Raw genomic sequence first — 20,829 nt, forward strand, 5'->3', positions numbered from 1 at the left:
ATGAATGGGGTTGAAATGAGCAAAAGAGGAGTGATGTATATGGCATTAGGAACTGGGACCATGCAACCAAAATCAAGGTTTCCCATGTAGTGTCATCCCTAAAGCTTAGTGGCCAATAAAGGAGATCCCACGGGACTAGGATATAAGGTTAACCATCAAATTGGGCAGAGGAGACAAGAGTAAACAACTAGTCCACTCTTTGCGCCGAATCCCCCCACTAATCCATGCCCAAAGTGTCCATGATAAGTAAACAAAAATACAAAACTACACAATGAACAGCCATACCTTCGAGGTTGGAAGACCCACCTTCAAACATACAATCATAACAGGTGGGAGAGGGCCCACATGGCTGGCTCAAGCAAAAAAGAAAATGGCACACCGAGCTATATGGTGGATGCAAGGGGTTGCCAGCTGAGGACCATCTAGGAGAAAATTTTCTCCTATGTATATCACCCAGAAAGTGGAGGGTAACAGTGCCATACCTTGAAACTTGCAGCAGTGAGGACAACCACTCCTTAAGAAGTCATTCTAAAAAAATAATGTAAATTTCTGCCAACAAACCCCAAATCTACTCTCAAACGATCAAGCTACAACCAAGAGCCCCCTTCTAATACCAAACCTTGAGCACTACTAAGAGGGGGGGTGAATCAGTAGTGTGTCTTATTCTACAATTTTTACCAATTAAAACTTCTCTATTGAATCATTCATATATTAACGAACAACACATTATATCATCACATGAACATAAACAATGTAAGCAACGAAATCAAACAACCATGAGATCAACAATACACAACAAAACCATCAAACACATAAGAACACAAGATATCTAGTGGAAACCCTTCTAGGAGAAAAACCACCCTTGCTGTTGTTGCGCTGCTTTGAATCTCTATTATGTCAAGCAAAATATATTTTACATAGATTAGCTGAAAACCATCAGCCAGGAGACTCAACCCCATATACAATCAACTGAACCTCATCAGCCAGGAGACTCGATTCTACTGATCAACACAGAAGACTATGTTCTCACACGGATCTACGAACCACCGTCCGTTGAAAGCCCCCACGATCAACGATCCTCACCCAACTCTGATTGGACTATCCAACTTTGATTGGATGGAGAAATTGTTCCTTTCGCCAATGCTATAGAATCACTGCTCCACTCTCATGAAGTCACTGCTCCTCTACTCTATGCGGACCTCGTTTCATATATTTTCACACTGGATCCAAGAGACTCTGCTCAACTCGATTCAACTCTGCATACGAACTCGAGAAGCAAGACACAAACAACAAATAAAAACACCACAACAATTATGCTCTCTACTCAAGCAAATAGTGGCCACAAATCCATCCAAACAAATCTAAACAATATACTCACCGGCAGCAAAACTCTCAGCCATCAATAATGCTCTCAACTCAATCTCTGCTCTAGCAGCTACAAATATGATCTATTTTGCAACATGCTTCAGATCTACACATTCTGTAACCATTTGCACTCATACATTGATGTATCTTTGCACTTTAGTATGTCTAAAGCATTCTCCTCTTCTACAACTCTCTCAACCACACTCTCACTCACTACTACTCTGAACCAACCATCACTTAGCTCCAAAGTGAAGAATATAAAACATGCAGGGCAAATTGCAGTTTTGGACTGGGATCAAGAGTGCACAAAGTTGACAAAATCCAACCACTATCACCACTACTTGTGCACTAAAGGTGTTCACACTTATTGGGGAATTGCTCAACCAATTTCGACCTTATATCATTAATTTAGAAGCTTCCCCGAATATACAAGTCGAAATATTCTAGAAGTGCACGCAGAATGCAAATAAAACTTCATTTTAAGCCTCATTCGCACCCACAAAACTAGCAGATTTCGGCTGTAAACGCACTCACAAGCCTGCCAAATTTCGGTTGGAGCCTTCAACCACACGCATGAGCCTGTCTCCTAGCAGTTGGGGTAGAGCATAAGGAGAAACACAAAAACCTCTGCTCAGAAACTCTGCTACTTGAATGGTCACCTTATCCAGCTCCTGTACATGCCTCCAAACCATTGCTAAGCATTTTGACATTTCTATAGATAGATTAAACATGTCTCCCAAGTGCCACTACCAAGTTGACCTAGAAGCCAACAAATAAGAGTTGACACGACTACCAACAAGTCCTCTACTCTCCTCAAACACCTGTACAAGTTGCAACACATCTAAATAGACCTGCAATACACTATAGGACATCTCCATCATCATCATAAAGCCAATCACACAACTGACACAAGTCATACCCCAGTCCCTGCACTAGGTCATGAACAAGAACATAAACACCACTAGCACATGAGGAACCATCAACATGAAGCACATCTCCGTCACTTGTAGCAACATCTCCAATGCCTCCAATCAATGCATAACAAGGCATCACAAAGTTGACATCAACGCACTATGAAGCCAACACAAGGTTGACATCAGTGCCAACACAACTAGTTGCAACTGTGCTACAAGGATAGCATCAATACATCAACTAGACTCATAGGGTTGACATCAATGCCAACCATAGTTTTAAAACTAGGTCGTTCTAACTCAGATTAGGCCTGGTTGACCAAGCCATACCCTTGCTCAAACCGACTAGGTCAATTATCTGGTTCGGCGGCCAATCCCTTACTGAATCAGCTGAGTTGGTTACCGATTTGGCCGATTTAGTAACGGACTGGTCGGGCCAGCCGAACCCAACTTAAACTAATCAATCTCAGCAGTGGGGAAAAAGGTGGGCTGGGAGCAATGTTGCACGAAGCGGGAGCGAAGCGGAAGCGCGGAGCGCGGAAGCGTCATTTTCCAAAAATCTAGGAAGCGAAGCGTCCGCGGAAGCGTCTGCTATATATATATATTTTTTTATATTTTTTTGCATTTATACTCAAAACAAACATCCCAAATACCAAATTAATTGTAGAAGACATGAAAACATGCATATTTTTGCATAAATCAAGATAGATATGGCATCCATGATTCCATTGTAGTTACTAGTATGTACAACAATCATCTATATTCTAGCTATTACAAACATACATCAGTATCAATTTGATACTGCTTGATGCCTATAAAATTTCATAGGACAAGCTCAAGCAAGAGAAGGAATGCAATCACAAGGAAAGTTATCAAGTTTCTATCAAGCAAGGGACTGTTAGAATTCAAGTTTGGGAATATGTCAGAGCTGGGCTCAATTGCTCATGAAGGCCACAAATCAAATTTGAAAATGCAAACCATGATTGCAAAGTCCTCCTTCAGCATTTAATGGAAGCAGCCAGCAAGGAGGCTTGGAGAGCTAATTCAAGACTATTTAGGGCAGCATCTCACTTGCTAGATCAGGCCACAAGTCAAGAAGTATTGATGCTTTTTCTGTGCTATTTTGTGGAGGGTTTGTCTCTGTTTACAAGGCTGCAGGAAGGTGCTGCTACAGCTGTATGAGGAGGAGGATTTGAGAGCGCCAAGAGGCCTAGAAGGGACCTACTGCCCTAGCTGCAGTCATCTCAAGCAACAGCACAGGTAAAGGGGGGTGGTTCCTTGTCATCGAAGGAGATTCTCATTCTTCTCTAGGCCACAAAGAAGGGTTGTTTCTACAGCAGCTTGGGGGGTCTGTTTTGAGGGGGTGAAGGCCTAGTTAAGGTCCTCTACCCAGGCCACAGTCATCCTGAGGATCAGTGCAGTTATAACCAAGTATATTTTCATGTATATGAAGACCTAGACCTTGCTGTATCAAAACCGTGAATTGTAGGAGGCTTGAGGAGGAACCTTAAGCCCCACCAGCAGTACATTGAATACCTAGTAGATCAGCATAGGTGGAAGCATAGTTGGACATAAGATCACAGTGATTTGAAGCAAGGTAAGGGCAACAAACTACATTAGCAAGAATTGCAGACTTTACAAGGAAGTCTCTCAGATCTACTCTCACAGTGTATTGATAATTTGATACTGCACCTCTGGAATAATTGGACGTTCGTTATATGGCTATGCTCTTGCTCCTGGTATGATTTACCAATAGTGTCATATGATCATTGGCATATGCTTCAGTATGATTCTTTGCATTATGACATTTGTTCATGACATCAATTCAATATGGACATGTCACTTGCTTCAGTCATATATATGTTATCGTTTCTCATATAGATCAATATTGGTATGGCTTCCCAATATTGGCAATGATGGGTATAAACCTATAAGCAGAGACTTCTTCATTCTTATATGCACTTAGCATTATGAATGGATATCACTGCTCAAATAGCTTGAGTATGGTATTGCTATGTTCTAATTACAGCAGTATATGCATGACCTCAACTTCAACAGTTGTATATATTTATGTGTGTGTGTGTGTATCAATCTCACAAATATGTATGGCATCCCTATGTATGATGGTACAGTATATGAATATATAGAAGTGCATCCATCAGTTCAGTAGATATATATATGGCTCTCTGCTTTGTACGTATGGTACCTCTACCCTTTTTCAATGTATATTCATTGAGTTGGCATTGTATTCAGAGCAGTAAGACCCCTCTACCCTTTTTCAATGTATATTCATTGAGTTGACATTGTATTCAGAGCAGTAAGACCGTATATTCAGGCTACAATGCTCAAGTTATATGGTATTAGGAATCCTATATGAGAATGATGTCATATTGGTGGGTTGCGTCCGGGTTGCGTCCAGGTTGCGTGCGCTTCCGGGCGGGTTGCGTGGCGCAATCGGATGCCAGAATCGCCCTCCGAAGCGCGGATCCGGGCCACCGCCACCTAAAAACCAGGAAGCGTGTTTAAAAAACGGAATCGCGCCACCTGCAATTTGGAATCGCGCTTCGCCTCAAGATTCCGAAACGATTCCGCACGGGTCGCGGTTCCGAGTTAGGATCCGGGGGGGGGGGCGATTCCTGCAACCCTGGCTGGGAGGACTTGAAATCGATTTTTTTTGTTTAAATTATTTCCTAGCCCCTCTACCCCTCTCCCACACCTATAAAGGTGACCCAACCTCCTCATATTTCCTCACAACTATCTCATTGCATCTGTGTGAGTATTTGTGAGGAGTTTGTGAGCAATTGGAGTTGGTTTTTGGAGCAACATTTTCCATTAAGGAGTTGGTTTTTGGAGCAGCATTGGTTATGCGTTTTTGTTCTAATCATTGGACAATGCATTGGGTGCCATTTGATATAATAGATATATTCATGAGAAACTTTGATCAGGTGTTGTCTTCTCTCTATTATTCCAATGCTTTAAGTTTGGAAACATGAATGAAAGTCTTTAAAAATATGTTTTTTCATTAAAAATTAAATATTTAATCTACTTTTTACAAAGACCAAGTCATTGGAATTAACTAGTCAAAGTCTATATCGAGTCGAAGTTTGAGTCAAAGTTGACCCTCGGCTGAATCTGAGTCCGAGCCTGAGTTTTAAAACATTGATGCCAACATGAGCTAGTTACCATCATGAAACCAATCGCAACATCAGCTAGCTGCTACCATGAACACCATAATGCCAACAAATTCAAGGGAAACCTCCCACAACCCTTCTGGTAGAAGTTGGGCTAAAAGAGTGGGGACTTAAGCCAAGGTGATAGTGAACCTCTTTTTGTGCGTGCCAATTCAGCAGGTTGTAAAGGAGCTTCAACAACCCTACCAATTGAAGCAGTAACAAGCCCCATATATCTACCTAAACAAGAGTGCCCTTTCATTAAGAATCATGTCCTTTCACTATTACTAATTATTACTTATACATTATTATTTAGAGATTATATATATATATATATATATATATATAGTATAAGAGAGAAATCCTTTAAAAAGTTTAAATTAATTAAATTTTCTCTTGTTTCTTAATTTAGGCTATGAAGGGATTTTTGATACCGGGTGAGAAAATGGGCTCTGGCGATTCAAGCGACGAGGTAGCACGAAGCTAGGGTTTCGTCGACGGGTCGTGTGCAGGGCAGCAGGGGATCAACCTCGGTTGAATCCCAATAAGCAAGGGACAGGGACGGAAAGTTCCTGAGAAGCAGCAATATTTTGGATGTCTGAACCCCTCCAGACGCATTCACGAGCAGATTTTAACCGGTGAAGCATCCAGCACGGGTACTGCGGCAAAGGAATGGGGATGGAGGCAGGGGGGGGAGAGATCCCCTCCTATAAGGAAGTAATCACAGGTGAAGCAAGGAAAGAGAGAGAAGAAGAAGAGGATAGATCCAATGATGGAGAGACTTCAGCAGCAGGAGCACAAAGAAAAGCAGGAATCCAGAGCAAATGCCTACCACGATCAACAAATACCCCAAGGTTAGTAATACCGCCTAATACGCTTGAAAAATACAGAGCATATATGAGAGATTATGCTTTAATCTGCAAGTTTATAGGATACTGGCCCGCGGAGAGAGATCTTATGAGATGGATCAATCTGAAATGGAAACCAAAAGGTCATGTAGAGGTAAAGTTAGGAGCAAAGGGGTTCTTTACGGTGATATTTTCTAACTTAGAAGACAGGACTAGGATATTTGAGGAAGGGCCTTACTTCATGAATAACGCAGGGCTGGTAATGAGACATTGGGTTGAATGCTATAACCCGGATAAGGAAAAGATATTAGCTGCCCCAATATGGATAAGGCTCTATGGTCTCCCCTCAGAATTCTGGAAACCAGATATCCTTCAAGGCATTGGAAACCTAATAGGATCTTTTGTTAAAGTAGCTGAATCAACGAAGAGAGGTAAATATAATACGTATGCTAGGATCTGTGCTTACATGAACATAACTGAACCTCTCCCAGAATCCATTGAACTGGAATATCATGACGAAATATGGACTCAAACCATAGACTACGAGCATATTCCATTTCGATGTAGAAGATGCCATGAGTATGGCCACCTAGCCAGAGAATGCCCTATAACCAAAGCTGAAAAAGAAAGGGAAGCAGAAATCTTGAGGAAAACTGAAACAGAGACAACAAAGAGAGAAGCAGAAGAGTTTAAAGTAGTAAAAAAGAGGGGGAGAAGAGACAACAGAAGAGTGCCGAAAGCTAAACAACAGGGAAAACAGCAACCCGAAAACCAAAATAAGTTTAAAGTCCTACAGGAAGAACATCCTGAAACAGAGGGTAGTGAGGAAGAAGAAGCAGAGGAAATGGAGATAACTGGGGAACAGAAAAGCAAAAAGAGTGATCAAAGTCAAACAGAACAGGGAAACGAAACTTTAAGTGACAATCAAGATGATCAAGGTGAAATGGAGATAGATACACAGAACATGGCAGTAGATGAGGAGGAACAGGAAATGGAAAAACTAATACAAGAATGGCGCAGGCTAGATGACCGCTTTATCCCAGAAGAACAGAAAAAAAGATACAAGGAAGTCTTTCAACGTTACCAAGAAAAAAAAAAAGGGAGCACAGGGGAGAAAACAAGCCAAGGTACAGAGAAATCAGATGTGGGAACGGGCAGAGCAGGCAAAGGTGGCAAAAAGCGAGGAAGAAAACCTCTCACTGAGACAATACAAGTTGTAGGTGAGGCACTTGTAAATTCCGGAAGGGTAATACCACTGTCAGAAGTGTTCCAAAACCCCCGAAAATTGTTAAAATGATAATCACAACATGGAATATACGCGGCCTCAACAGTAGAGGCAAACAACGGTATCTCATTGAGAGACTGAAAAAGGAAAAACCAAGCATCATGATACTTCAAGAAACCAAAGTAAGCACGGAGAAGATGAGTGAAATCTTAAACAGAAATAAAAGCAGGTATGAGATGATGGGACAAGATGCTTTGGGAAGTGCTGGGGGATTGGTATTTCTCTGGAACCCAGATGAAATCCAATTCACTAACTGGATGAGTTTCCCAAGGATTTTAACAGGAAATGCTCATATTCTAGGTACAACAGAGGAGGTAATGGTAACAGGGGTGTATGGCCCTCATTTACAGACAGAAAAGGAGAACTTCCTTAAAAATTTAAAAGCATTAAGAGGCCTTATGCCAGAAAAACAATGGATAATTGGAGGAGACTTCAACATGATTAAAGCCACAGAGGAAAAGAGAGGAGGGATAAGGAGATTGGATACGGTCTCAGAAAAATTTGGAGACCTAATAAGAGAACAAAAGATGATTGATGTCCAGACCATAAATGGAAAGCACACTTGGAACAATCGAAGAGGAGGAGCTAACCAAATAGCTTCGCGCTTGGATAGGTTTCTAATCTCTGAGCAAATAATGATCAAGGATATCTTCATAGAAGCATCAATACTTCCTGTAATAGGGTCTGATCATTGGCCAATTAAATTAGAAATTGACATAAAACGACGACCTCCCAACAGACCATTCAAATTTGAAGCCTTCTGGTTGAGAGATGAGGGGCTAATGGAAAAACTAGAAGACTGGTGGAGAGAAAGTAACCCGAGAGGTAAAAACAAAATGCATTCCTTTCAGCTTAAATTGAAGGAAATAAAGACCAAATTAAAAAAATGGAACAAAGAGGAATTTGGGAATATCCTAGAAGAAAAGCAGAAATTAGAACAGAAAATGGAAGATCTGCAACAAATGGACATCACTCAAGGCATTCAGGAAGAGCGAACAAAAGAAGAAGGAGTGATCCTAAATAAGCTTGAGGAAAGAAGGAAACAAGAGGAAATACTCTGGAAACAAAAATCAAGGGTTCAATGGCTCAGGGAGGGTGAAAGGAATACGAAATTTTTCCACAAAGCCATGGTACAACACCGTCAAGGAAACAGAATATTCTCAATAAAAAACAAAGAAGGGCAAAGAGTTCTTCAGCAGGAAGAGATTGAGAAAGTGCTAGTTAATCATTTCAAAGACATCTTGAAGGAAACTCAAGTGAACAGAATAGAGGCAATAGCAAAGATAAAAAGAGAAATACCTCAAACTGTGACCAGAGACCAAAACCAGGCTCTAATGAGAAAAATAACCAAGGAAGAAGTGGAGGAGATTGTCAAAAACATGAAGAGAAATAAAGCTCCAGGCCCAGACGGTTATACTGTTGAATTCTTTCAAGCGGCATGGCACTTTCTGGCTGATGAAGTAGTGGAGATAGCAGAAGAAGTCAGGATAAATCAAAGATTATGGCCAGGCATAAACGCCACGCTTCTGACTCTTATACCTAAAACTAATCAGGCCGACCAGGCAGATGGATTCAGACCCATTGCCCTCTGCAATGTCATTTACAAGATTGTGGCATCCATAGTAGCTCAAAGACTGAAACTAATTCTCCCCAGTATTATCTCACCGGAGCAAACCGGTTTTGTTGAAGGAAGACAGATTTTGGATGGGTTAGTGGTAGCACAAGAAGTAATCCATACATTGAAAACAAAGAAGGAAAAAGGTATGTTGATCAAATTAGACCTATCAAAGGCTTATGATAGGCTCAGCTGGAAATATCTAACTGAGATCCTTAAAGCTTTTGGATTCTGTGACAGATGGGTAAATTGGGTATTAAGCATGATTTCTACGCCAAACTACTCTATTTTGCTTAATGGAGCGCCTACAACAACTTTTAATGCAACAAGAGGTCTCAGACAAGGGGACCCTATCTCCCCCTTTTTGTTCATAATAGCAGCTGAAGGTTTAGGAATATATATCAAAAAGGAATTAAGGGACAGCAACATTCAAGGGCTACAATTATGGGGAACCCGAACCACTGTCACCCATCAACAGTTTGTGGATGACATAATGATATACTGTAAAGCAACCCTTCGTGAAGTAAAAAGGATCAAAAAAATCCTAGAAATTTTTATGGAAGCTACAGGTATGGAGGTAAACAAAGATAAATCCAGGACTTTCTTCTTTAATATAGTGGAACCTATACAAAAGCATCTCACCAGAGTCCTGGGATACCAGTTAGGGAAACTCCCAACCAAATACTTAGGGACAATGCTAGACTCCTCATCCACAAGAATAAGGAATTGGCATCATATTCTTGAGAAAATCAAAAAGAGAATGGAAAATTGGACATTTAGAGCCCTGAACGTAGCAGCAAGGGTGGTGCTTCTCAAAGCCACGCTACAGGCAATCCCGATATACTCCCTGTCTGTGATGAATGCACCTAAAGGAATATGTAATAAGCTGGTTGAGCTATACAGGAAATTTCTTTGGGGAGGACCAAAACAAGAAAAGAAATGGGCGCTGTGCTCATGGGAGACCTTAACCAAAACAAAGGAAAAGGGAGGCTTAGGTCTCAAAGACCCAGGAATTTTAAATCAGGTGATGGCAGCCAAACTTCGATGGAGATGGTTACAAGGAGGACAGGACTTATGGAAGGTGATTTGGACAACTAAGTATCGTATGCCCAATAACCCGGAAGAAATCATCAGACAGCAAGAAATGCCCAGGGGATCGGATATCTGGAACCTATCAATTCAAAATAGGGAATTAGTAGATAATAATATATTCTGGGAAATCAAAGGGGGACAGATAGCGAGGTTCTGGGATGAATCTTGGCAACAGCGAGGAAAATTGGTTAATCTCACAGGAATGCAGGAAATACAAAGAAGAGGAATACACAGGAATCTGATAACGGTAAATGATTATTGGGATGCAGACCAAGGCAATGGGGAATGGAGGATATGGAAACAGCTGGAACAATGGGAAAGGAACCCAACAGAAGAGCAAAAAACAACCTTCAATAAGGAAATGAACTCGAGGAAAATAAGGAACAGAGAAGGTAATGACATACTACGGTGGGGAAAAGAAACAAAAGGGACCTTCACTATTAAGGAGGCTTACAAGATAAAAACATACCAAGAGCAAGGAGAGGAGGATCAAATTTGGAAAAAAATCTGGAGCACAAAGTGGTGGCCAAAGGTTAAATTATTTGCCTGGCTGGTGGGAAAAAAGAGAATCCTAACATGGGATAGAATTCAGAAAAGAGGTTTTTCTGGTCCTTCCAGATGTCATCTCTGTAATTCTGCTGTAGAAAACCAGGAACATATACTTAACGGATGTACAGTGGCACAGTATCAATGGGAGGAAACGTTAAAGCTCTTTACCAAAACAAATAGAAACTCAACGGACATAATTCAAACCATCAAAAATTGGGGAGAAGCTGAATTCCAGAGCAAAGTAGTTAACAGAGCTTGGAGTGTCACGGCAGGTTTCAATATTTGGAACTTATGGAAGGAAAGAAACTACCGACTATTCAGAGGGAAGACATCAGGGCCAGAGGAGGTGTGGAAGCGGTCTTTGAACCAAATTAGGGAGACAATTCTCGCTGAGAAATGGGATGCTGAAGACTGGAAAGCGTCGGAGGCAGAATCTGCCATCTTGAAGAAACTAAACTTGGAGCCGGGAATGCTATTCCCGCAAGGAAACAAGCAACGACACCCTTCAGCAAATCAGAGCAGGACAAAATTTAGAAAACCTCCAGACGGGTTTGTGAAACTGAATTTTGATGGTGCGGCGAAAGGAAATCCTGGGCCAGCAGGGTTCGGCGGAATTATCAGGAATGACCAAGGGAAAACGGAGTGGATCTATGCGGACAATGGTGGAACTATGACCAATAATGAGGCGGAGTTTATGGCTGCGTACCAAGGGCTTAAAATTGCAAAGCGAAATGGTTATAGGAGAGTTGAAATAGAAGGAGACTCCACTCTGGTCATCGACTCAATCAGAAAACTAGTTCAGGGAAAGAACTGGGAGCATGTGGTGACAAGCTGGAGAAGTGCCAGCACAGTCAGAGATATAGGAGAGATATTAGAAGGGATTGAATACAGTCTAACCGCGCATGTCCGACGGGAAGGCAATAAGCCTGCTGACTGTTTAGCAAATTGGGGGTGTGCGGAACACAATGGCAAAGTAGATGACAGTTGGACAACCCAGTCCACGCTGGAAAAATGGGAAGGATTAAGGCAATTGCTGGATAGAGATATTAATGATGCAGGACAAAGATAATCGTTACCCCGCGTGGCTGGGGGGAGGGGAAAATACGTCAAAGCAGGAGGGACGGTGGAAAGGACAACAGGATAGGACCATAAAATCATGGATCGAGGAGACAATTAATTTCACAGCGAAGCAGGGACGTGGCCCAAGGAAAAGAACGCACCCCATAACTCTTTTCATCATGCGAAGTAAAGACGTTCATGGGAGCGGACAGAAATCCCATCACATAGGTAAAGGTGGCAGCAAAGATATAAGACGAAACAGAGGCAGACGGGAAGACATTGTTAGCTTGAGAAAGGTAGCGAAAACAGAGGATTCTTGTAATCAAGTCACAGAGCAGGAAGAAATTGCTCCAAATATGAGTGATAGGAAGAGGATGGCAGCCCAAAAAGGGAAGCAAATGGCCGAGGAAGGATATCAGGAACAGCAATATGTAAGCATTGACATCGAGAGCTCTGAAGAGTCGAAATACATGCAAGAGGGTGGTAAGGGGAACCAGGGGGACTGGGGCCAGAGCAGCAGAGCTCCGGGTTTGGTTCGGCAAGGAAGAGTACAGTTCAATAAGGAGCAGGAAGCAAACAGGCCGACCAGAAACAATTTAAACGAAGCCGAAGAGACCCGACCGCCACCCAGGAAAAGGAGAAGAAACAGGACGACCAGCTCTGCCATGTATGCGGCGGAAAAAGCTTACAAGGAGGAGACCAATGAGGAAATCAGGCAAGTTTTGGAAGGGATGGAGGCGAGGGCCCTGGATGAACCTTCTGACCCAGAAATGAATGAGTGGGCTTCTCAATTGCCTGACCCTGGGCATACGCGTGGAAGGCTTACGCTGTATCGTAGAGCCCTGCACACCTATTGGGTGCTCAAGCACCTCCTTGCAAACGCTCTTGAGCAGGTGGCGTCGGAAATGCTTGAGATTGCGCAAGCTTCTGCAATTGCTCAGCAGGAGGCCTCCAGTCTGGCAGAACAGGTGCGTCAACAGACTGAACTTATCAAGGATATTAGAGCTATGCTGAAGGACCTGCAGCAAGACAAAGCCAGTAGAGCAAGCGAGCGTGGTTTTGCAGAGGAGTAAGAAGCTGGTTCCTGCTCTCTTTCCTAGTTTTAAAACCTGTTAATTTTGCTGAGAGACTTCTGTATTTTTGAAAAATTTCCTTGGTCATGAAGTGATAGGTTTAGAATTTTAGGAAGGCACAGAAGTCTTTGCTCTGCGTCTTTGATAGGTTCTTAGCACTATGAAAGAATAGATCTCCTTTTGGGTTATTTGGAGGAAAGAGATGTGGTATTGTTGAGATTTAGGAACAGGAACCAAACATAAACTTTCTTGACTCTTGGATGCTAAGGAGCCAACAGATCTGGTTTCCCTTAGGGGCAGATTGAGGCTCCTTTTTTTTTGTACTTTATGTTGATATGTTTATATGAATAGAACTACCGCAGCTTACAAAAAAAAAAAAAAAAATTTAGGCTATGAAGGAATAAGTAAAACAACCTCTTGGAGGATTTTGTTAATGTGGATGGTTCTATCTTCTTGATAGATATTGGTGTATCTTGATGAGAAGGCCTTGTTGACATGGATAGAATTCTTTTCATGGATAATTGTTGGTGAAATTTGATTATATGTATTATTTAATGTGAGTTATCTTCTTCCAATCTTGTTTATTTTTCATGGATAAAGGTTATTAAATATTCACCATAGTTTGTCGTTGTTTTTACTTTTTTATTCTCCTTGAAAAAGGATTTTCATTAAGTTCTCTTGAGTCTTGAGGTGACCTAAGTAAAGCTCCCTCCCTTATTTGTCCTTGAAAATTATAGGGCACCTAGCCCAAGCCTCTAAGGTACATGAGTTAGTATACCCTAGTCCTTGAGGTTAATTTCACTCTAAGCTTTTTGAATCTTTCATCAAGCTCTTTTGAGATGACCCAAGCTATGCTCAATCCCTTATCCCACCTTTGAAGATTAAGCACCCTATGGTTGGAGGTATAAGGGACACAAGTTGGTCTTCCTTAGTTCTTTGAATCTACATCCATCTCCTTTATCTCTAGTTGTATTTCTTCTTGACTCCATATGCCCCCAAAAATATATTGGTAAGCTAAAGCACTGATCTTCTATCCTCCATCACCCTTTTTCTTTGTAAATCATTCAAACTATTTTTTTAGGATTTTACTCTCTTGGTGATTCCTTGGTTGTGTGCGTTTGGGGATTTATCCATTAGTTCTTTGAACCCACATCCATCTCCTTTCTCTCCAATTGTTGTTGCTCCTTGACTCCATATGCCCCCAAAAATATATTGTTAAGCTAAGGCACTAATCTTGTATCCTCCATCACCCTTTTTCCTTGTAAATCATTCAAACTATTTTGTTAGAATTTTATTCTCTTTGTCCTTGGTTGTATGTGTTCGGGGATTTTTCCCTTTAATCTTGAACCTTAAAACTACCCAAAGAACACTAGCAATCATATCCACTTTAAACCCTAAATGGTGCAATCCTTTGATTGGTAGTATTTGAAGTAGAAGCTCAAAAACCTAGACAAAGTGATGCCATGCCCAAAACCTAGGGTGCTCCAACAAAGGGACTATACACCATCAAGTGCCATATCACATGATCAATCAATATGTCATCAAATCCTATAGCTCATCATAATCCATGAAATCTAGTGAATGTCTTGTCTATTGAAGGCTCTCAACGATAAAATCACAAGGGGTAGTGAAGAAATTCACTAGGAATACTCCTATGCTGAAATAAGGGGTATTAAAGGCTCCAACTCGAGAACATGTGCTCTTCTCGGGAGTGCATGAGAACCTCAGAATCTCATCATGCGGAATGGGAATGACCTTCACATTTCATAAAATTAAACTATTTTCAATATTGCGGTCAACAAGGGATTAGAACCTGGACCAAAGATACAGTATAGCATACAACAAAACCAAAGAACAGTTAGGATATGTGGATCAACAGTAAAAATTAAGGTGACTACATTGGCATCATAGCAAGGATCAAAGTAATGGCATCTAGTCAAATGCAAAAGACTGCAAAAGTCAATATTAGTGATAGAGGCTAAACTATAGAAACATAAATACGTTAACCAAAATGGTTGGAAGAACATTTCAACTGAACCATAATGTATGATATTTAAATTAGCATGCTCATTTTTCTTGGCTGCAGAACACAAATAGGTGTGTTTTTAAGTATTGTTTTCTGTTTTAAAACTTTATATAGTAGTTGGGATTGATCTCCTTCAGAAAGACTTAAGGCTTTTGTTAAAAATAATGTTTTACCTTCAAGAAATCCAGATGAAAAGCAGGATTGATGATTCTTCTGTGCTGCACCCATTTCTCACCCTCCAAGCCCACAAGGCCCTGTCCCACCAACTGCCTTCCAAGGGGATTAGAAGAAATACGTCCATAGTGGCCGAACTTGTTGGACAATATCTCCTTGATAAGCTCAGGGTGGGGAACATTCAGCCTGGGTTTTGAACCAACCCAGTAGATAAAATCCTTACCTATATACATATCACATACAACAACAATAGTAACAAGAGAAGAATTGGTGTTTGCACTAATTAAGAGAGACATACTAATTAAAGCATTAGTTATTTTCTTCTTCGCATGCTATTCTGATGACATGTAACATCCAAGCCCATGTAATTATGCCAACCCAATACCTAAATTCAGAGGAACAGTACGCAACCATACCATAGGTTTTAGTCCAGTGATGATAATGTGGTAGAACTCGGGGCACTATGTCATGTGACCATGGCATGGGTGTGGACTTCGCTTGAGTATCCATCCGAACCATATCAGCAACATTTCCAGTGAACAGTCTGTAAGGAGGACCTCTGACTCCTTGGGATTCAAAGTAACTCTTTACTTGCAGAGGCTTCCACCAGATGACCGTCACAATTTTCAGCAAAAAATATCCTACGCAGCCAAACACAGTGGCCAAAACCCAGAATAGCCACTCCATATTGAAACCCAAATGAGCTGAGATGAAATACACTATGATGGTTTGTTTTATTGTGCTCCGGTTTTGAGTCTGAATTGCCTGTAAGCACACGTCAACTTCAGGATTATTTGTGTCAGTTGCGTAACGTACACACCCTGCATGCGTGGACAAGGGTGGTATGTAAACAGACCACTGAGTGAATGAAGACCACGGCTACATTTGGCTGAGGAAAGAAAAAGTCAGATGAGGTAGGCTTCATCGAAATTTCTCCACCAAAAAATCTCGAAGGAAAGTGCATGTTCCAAATACTATGCTTTGTTCTTGGTCAAAATTGGTCGGCACGACAAGACAACAAAATAAAATAACTATTATAGAGGTAGGAAAGAAAATAAGTACCACTTCTGTCATGGATATTATTGTTTATTTAATTGAATAAATTAATTTTTTTGATGTAAATATTTGTATTATGAAATAAAATGATCAGATATTATTGCTTATTTAATTGAATAAATTAATTTTTTAATGTAAATATTTGTATTATGAAATGAAATGATATTTTAATGTCTATTAGATTAAAAATAGTCTATGAGATTATTAATTTTTTGTTTTTAGATTTTTGTAATTCAATTTTTTCTTAATCAAATTGATGATGAGTTGGCCCAATTTTCCAACAATCCTCTCGCTGAAAAGACAATACCAAGAATATTCCCATAATTTTCTCTGATGTCTTTGAATGCATCACATTCCAAAATGAAATTTTGTTCCCATTCCACTGCACCAGAGATGCAAAACATACACACATGTTCTTCCCAAGCTTCATTAGGCCTTTTCCACCATCCTGTTTCACACGGAAATTGATGCAAGTTGGTTCTTAATTGAGCAATAAGAACCTTTTCCCTCCATGGAATGCTAGCTCCAATGAACTCTTTTCGTTGCAGATCACGCTTAGGATTGAATTCCTCAATAGAAAGGAAGAAAGAAAGAAATTAATTTAACGTCCATGAGGCTAAAGATAGCCTATGGGACAGATTGCTTCTTCATCTGCTTGATGTATGTTCACAGCTTCTTGACAAACCCCTCGCTAAATAGATTATCCCAAGAGCTAGCTGCCAGCATATTTGAGTAACTTTCCATGTTGTCTTTGAAGGCTTCACATTGTAAAATGAAATGTGTTTTTGTTTCCACTTTTCCAGAAGAACAAAAAATGCATACTCTTTCCTCCCACACTTCCTTTGGCCTTTTCCAATGCCCTATTTCACAACGGAGTTGATGAGAATTAGTCTTTAACTGAGCAATAAGTATTTTGGCTCTCCAAGAGATATTGACCTCTATGTATGCTTTTGGTTGATGACTATGAGTGGGATTAAACACTTCAATAGAGTAATTTTTATTTCTTCCTAGCTCCTTATCCCAAGTATGCTTGTGGAACTTTTCCATAACAAAAGCTTTTATCTCTTTGTTGTTTATGGGACACGCGTTCAAGCAAATACCCCATTTACTAAACCATTTGTTATTTTGCTGCATCCAAGTTTTTTTGCTCTTGCACAATCTATCATTAAAGACAACCTTAGGCCATCTACCCTCTTCTATTTGCTCAATTTTTTTTAAATACCTTATGACTCACACCATAGCAATTGCTTCAATAGGAGCAATCTCTGTTTCACTTAACAAGATATCATAAGGAACTGCACTTTTAATCTTAAATTTGTTTGTAATCAAACGCTTCTGAATTTTCTCAATTTGTCTCCACTGCATGTCAGATGTACTGCTGGCCCATAGTTCACAACCATAGAGAATCATCGGAATCACTAGAAGCCCAAAAAGAGTTTGAGTGGTTTTCCAGTCCCATAACTCTGCCTCTCTATGCCTATTTTGAAAAGCATAAAATGCTTTCCAACCCCCCAAAGTTCTTTTCTTTCTACAACCATTCCAGCTTAGATTTTTGTTGAAGTCAATTCTGAGGTATTTGTAATCCGCAACTTCTTCCAGAATGTTGCCTTCAAAATAGAACTTATGCTGGTTATATTTTCTTTTCTTAGAGAAGACCACTACTTTCGTTTTGCTGATATTGACTTGCATCCCCACACTTCTACAAAAATGCTCAAGGGATAGTAAGTTCTCTTGCAAACCAAGAGTCGATTTAGCAATCAGAATAAGGCCATTTGCATACAAAAGAAGCCTTATAACAAACTTGCCCAAATAGATACCATCACCCCCTTGCGAATTTAACCACTCCTCAAGCTTGTCGATATATAAACCAAAAAGGGTAGGAGATAGTGGGCAACCTTGCTTGACCCCGATATTGCTTCTAAAACTTTTAGAAATGCCTACTGAAGTTCTAATTTTGACTTTCACCTCTTCATATAACCTATGCACAACCTCTCTCAAATGTTTAGGAACCCCAAGTTCCTCCATTCTGTGCTAAAGCTTATCCCTAGGAACGGAGTCAAACGCTTTTCTGAAATCAACAAAGCAACAAAAGACTTCTTCCTTTTTCTCCCAAACTTTTTCAATGATGTGCCTTAAAGTTATACAATGATCAATTGTGGAATGTTTAGGTCTAAAACTTGCCTGCCCTTTAGCACGTTTATCTCTTTCTTCTGCTCACTTTCTAATTTTGTTTTCTAGCATGCTTCCAAATAGCTTTGCAAATAGTACTTCTTTTTATCCAACTCTTTTCCCCATACTCGTATACGAAACTTCTGCATAACTCTTTATGTATACTTTATGCAAGTACATTTTAAGTAGCCTCCACATACTAGGATATTATTAACATTTTGCATAAAATAAATTATTTTAGGTTATTTGTAAGTTAGCCACATCTAACAAGGTGTATATTAGATGATATGGAATTATGTATACTAGATGATATATAATTGAATTTTCTCATGTGAATCCAAGGTGGGGTTTTAATATTAGGTAGTATATTTTTTTTCCAAGATATATTGAAATAAAATGGTGTATGAATGAGCTCATTTTGAAGATGAAGTAGGGAATTATTATTGTTATTGTGTTTCATCGCATTGGAGTTGAGTTATCATTGTTTTTGTGTTTCATCATGTTGGAGTTTTTTGAACTTTAGTGGCTGTAAGGGAAAAAGGAAAAAACGAAGTATGTACTAAAGCCCAACACTATTAAAAAGTGGAGAGAGGCCTTTTCTTGTATTGTAGAAATAAGGCTTTCAGAACTGAAGGTATATAATGAGTGATAATTCCCATTACTTTTCTCCAACTAACTTTTATGTTATAGAGAAAGGTAAATATATTATACTTTAAGTCATGTGAAGCACTTAGCTTTATCTTTTGAATCAAGTTTCTATGTAATCACATACACTGTGTGATTAGCTAATAATGTATCAATCCATTACTTTATTCCAAAATTTCGTTATTTATTTTGTTGTGGTTTTTGGAACTCTATTACAAATCTTAATATTCTATTTATTATTAACTATCCTTGGTAGAAAGGCTCTAAATTTAACATGAAAAATATTGCATAAGGAAACACATTAATGTCTATCCATGATCAATGACTTTGATTCTAGAGCATAAAGTTCATATAAATGAAGATTCTTATAGTTTAGAGAGATTGTATGTCATTGATGTTGGATGGATTCGTAATATTTATAGAGTTTCTTTTGTATGAGAAAATAGCAAAAAAATAGACTAATGTTGTTTTACATATGAATTATTTTACTTAGTCTTTGTTATCCTCTACAATTTCCTAGGCTGAGGAGGAGATTGAAAGAGGGAACTTCGAATCACTTTCAGCTCAGTAGCTAGCCCTACTGAACCAGAGAGGTATCTCTCAAAGGATTGTTAATGAATACATGCAAAGAAACAGGTTTTAGGCTAGATATATAAGTTTGTTTTGAGTATTTGTGAATTTAGGTTTTTAAGTTTGCTGGACTAGGGTTTAGAGCATGTAATTAGGTCTAGGCTTCAAGTATGCAGTAACAAGTATAAAAAGGAGCTAGGTATCAATGTGTTATGGTGCAATTAGAGTGTTTGTCAATGTAGTATAGATTTGTGAGTTTCAGAGAACCTAATGAGCATGTGAAAGCATGAATTCATTAGCTTTAGAAGAAAAGAAACACAAGTATGAATTCCACATAAATAGAGCTTAAATTCAAGATTTATGTCTATATAACTGCAAGGAAATTCATATGAAGAAGATAAAGCATGTAAAGAGAGATGATTTATCCATTAGAAACTGATAAGAAAGGAAACAACACCATAGACTCACTGAACTAGAGTTCCTGAAATATAGTTGCAACTACTCTTGTATTAGCTGAAGAGAACATAAGATACAAGCCTTCTCCAGAAAAGTCCAACCCCTCTCTCTGAATGAGAAATGATACATATAGACTCAATCAAACAGCTTCCCCGCCTTCAGGAGTCGAATTCCTAGGTCGTGGAACTGTTTCCAAGATTCTCTCAACCAACAGGTGAGAGTTGTAAGGTCAAATACAAACTCTTCTCTTAGACTTTGTTTTGAATTTTTCTTCCTTTATGAGGCCTAAGTAACCATAAAAAAAACCTATCATGTCTATTTATTCATGATTACATCATCTAACCTTGAACTACTGCAATTACATCATGATTTTTTACTTTGACCAAGTCAAACTAAAAACCTAGGAAATTACACAGTGAATTTTAAAATAAAAACTCATAAATTTGTAGAAGCACAGTGCCAACTTTGATCCCACTTTCAGGTGCCTTCCTGAGGTCCAAATGAAGATATGAAAGAACAGTCAACTATATTTTCAAGTCTAGTTTCTAGAACACCTTGGATTTTTTAAAATTACCTATGGGAAGGCCTTCAAAAACTCATTCTCCTGAGGTGTCTCCAGAAGCGCAGCGCCTATCAAAAAGAGGGGCAGAATGTTTATTTTTGACCCCTTTTTCTCCTTTTTTCTAAAAATTTAGACCTCTCTGAAAAATCTGATGAAATGGGTTTTGGAAGGCCATGATATTTCCAAAACTGCAAACCATTTGTC

The 20,829-nt window shown here is 39.6% G+C and overlaps 1 protein-coding gene across 1 annotated transcript in view; it reads right to left on the reverse strand.

The window, feature by feature from the left end:
- LOC149225000 (cytochrome P450 734A1-like) overlaps positions 1 to 16,070 on the reverse strand; it is a 160,331-nt gene extending 144,261 nt beyond the window's left edge. Inside the window, exons 1-2 of the mRNA XM_089386398.1 lie at positions 15,584 to 16,070; positions 15,167 to 15,390 (exon numbers count right to left, since the gene is read on the reverse strand). Of these exons, the coding sequence (XP_089242524.1) occupies positions 15,167 to 15,390; positions 15,584 to 15,854 (495 nt within the window). The 5' untranslated portion in view covers positions 15,855 to 16,070. The remainder of the gene's footprint in view (positions 1 to 15,166; positions 15,391 to 15,583) is intronic.
- Positions 16,071 to 20,829: the final 4,759 nt, after the last annotated feature.

Source organism: Pinus tabuliformis, chromosome Q (genome assembly GCF_031772625.1).
Source record: "Pinus tabuliformis cultivar Carrire ecotype Pingquan chromosome Q, CPIR1, whole genome shotgun sequence".
NCBI classification, from domain to species: Eukaryota; Viridiplantae; Streptophyta; class Pinopsida; order Pinales; family Pinaceae; genus Pinus; species Pinus tabuliformis.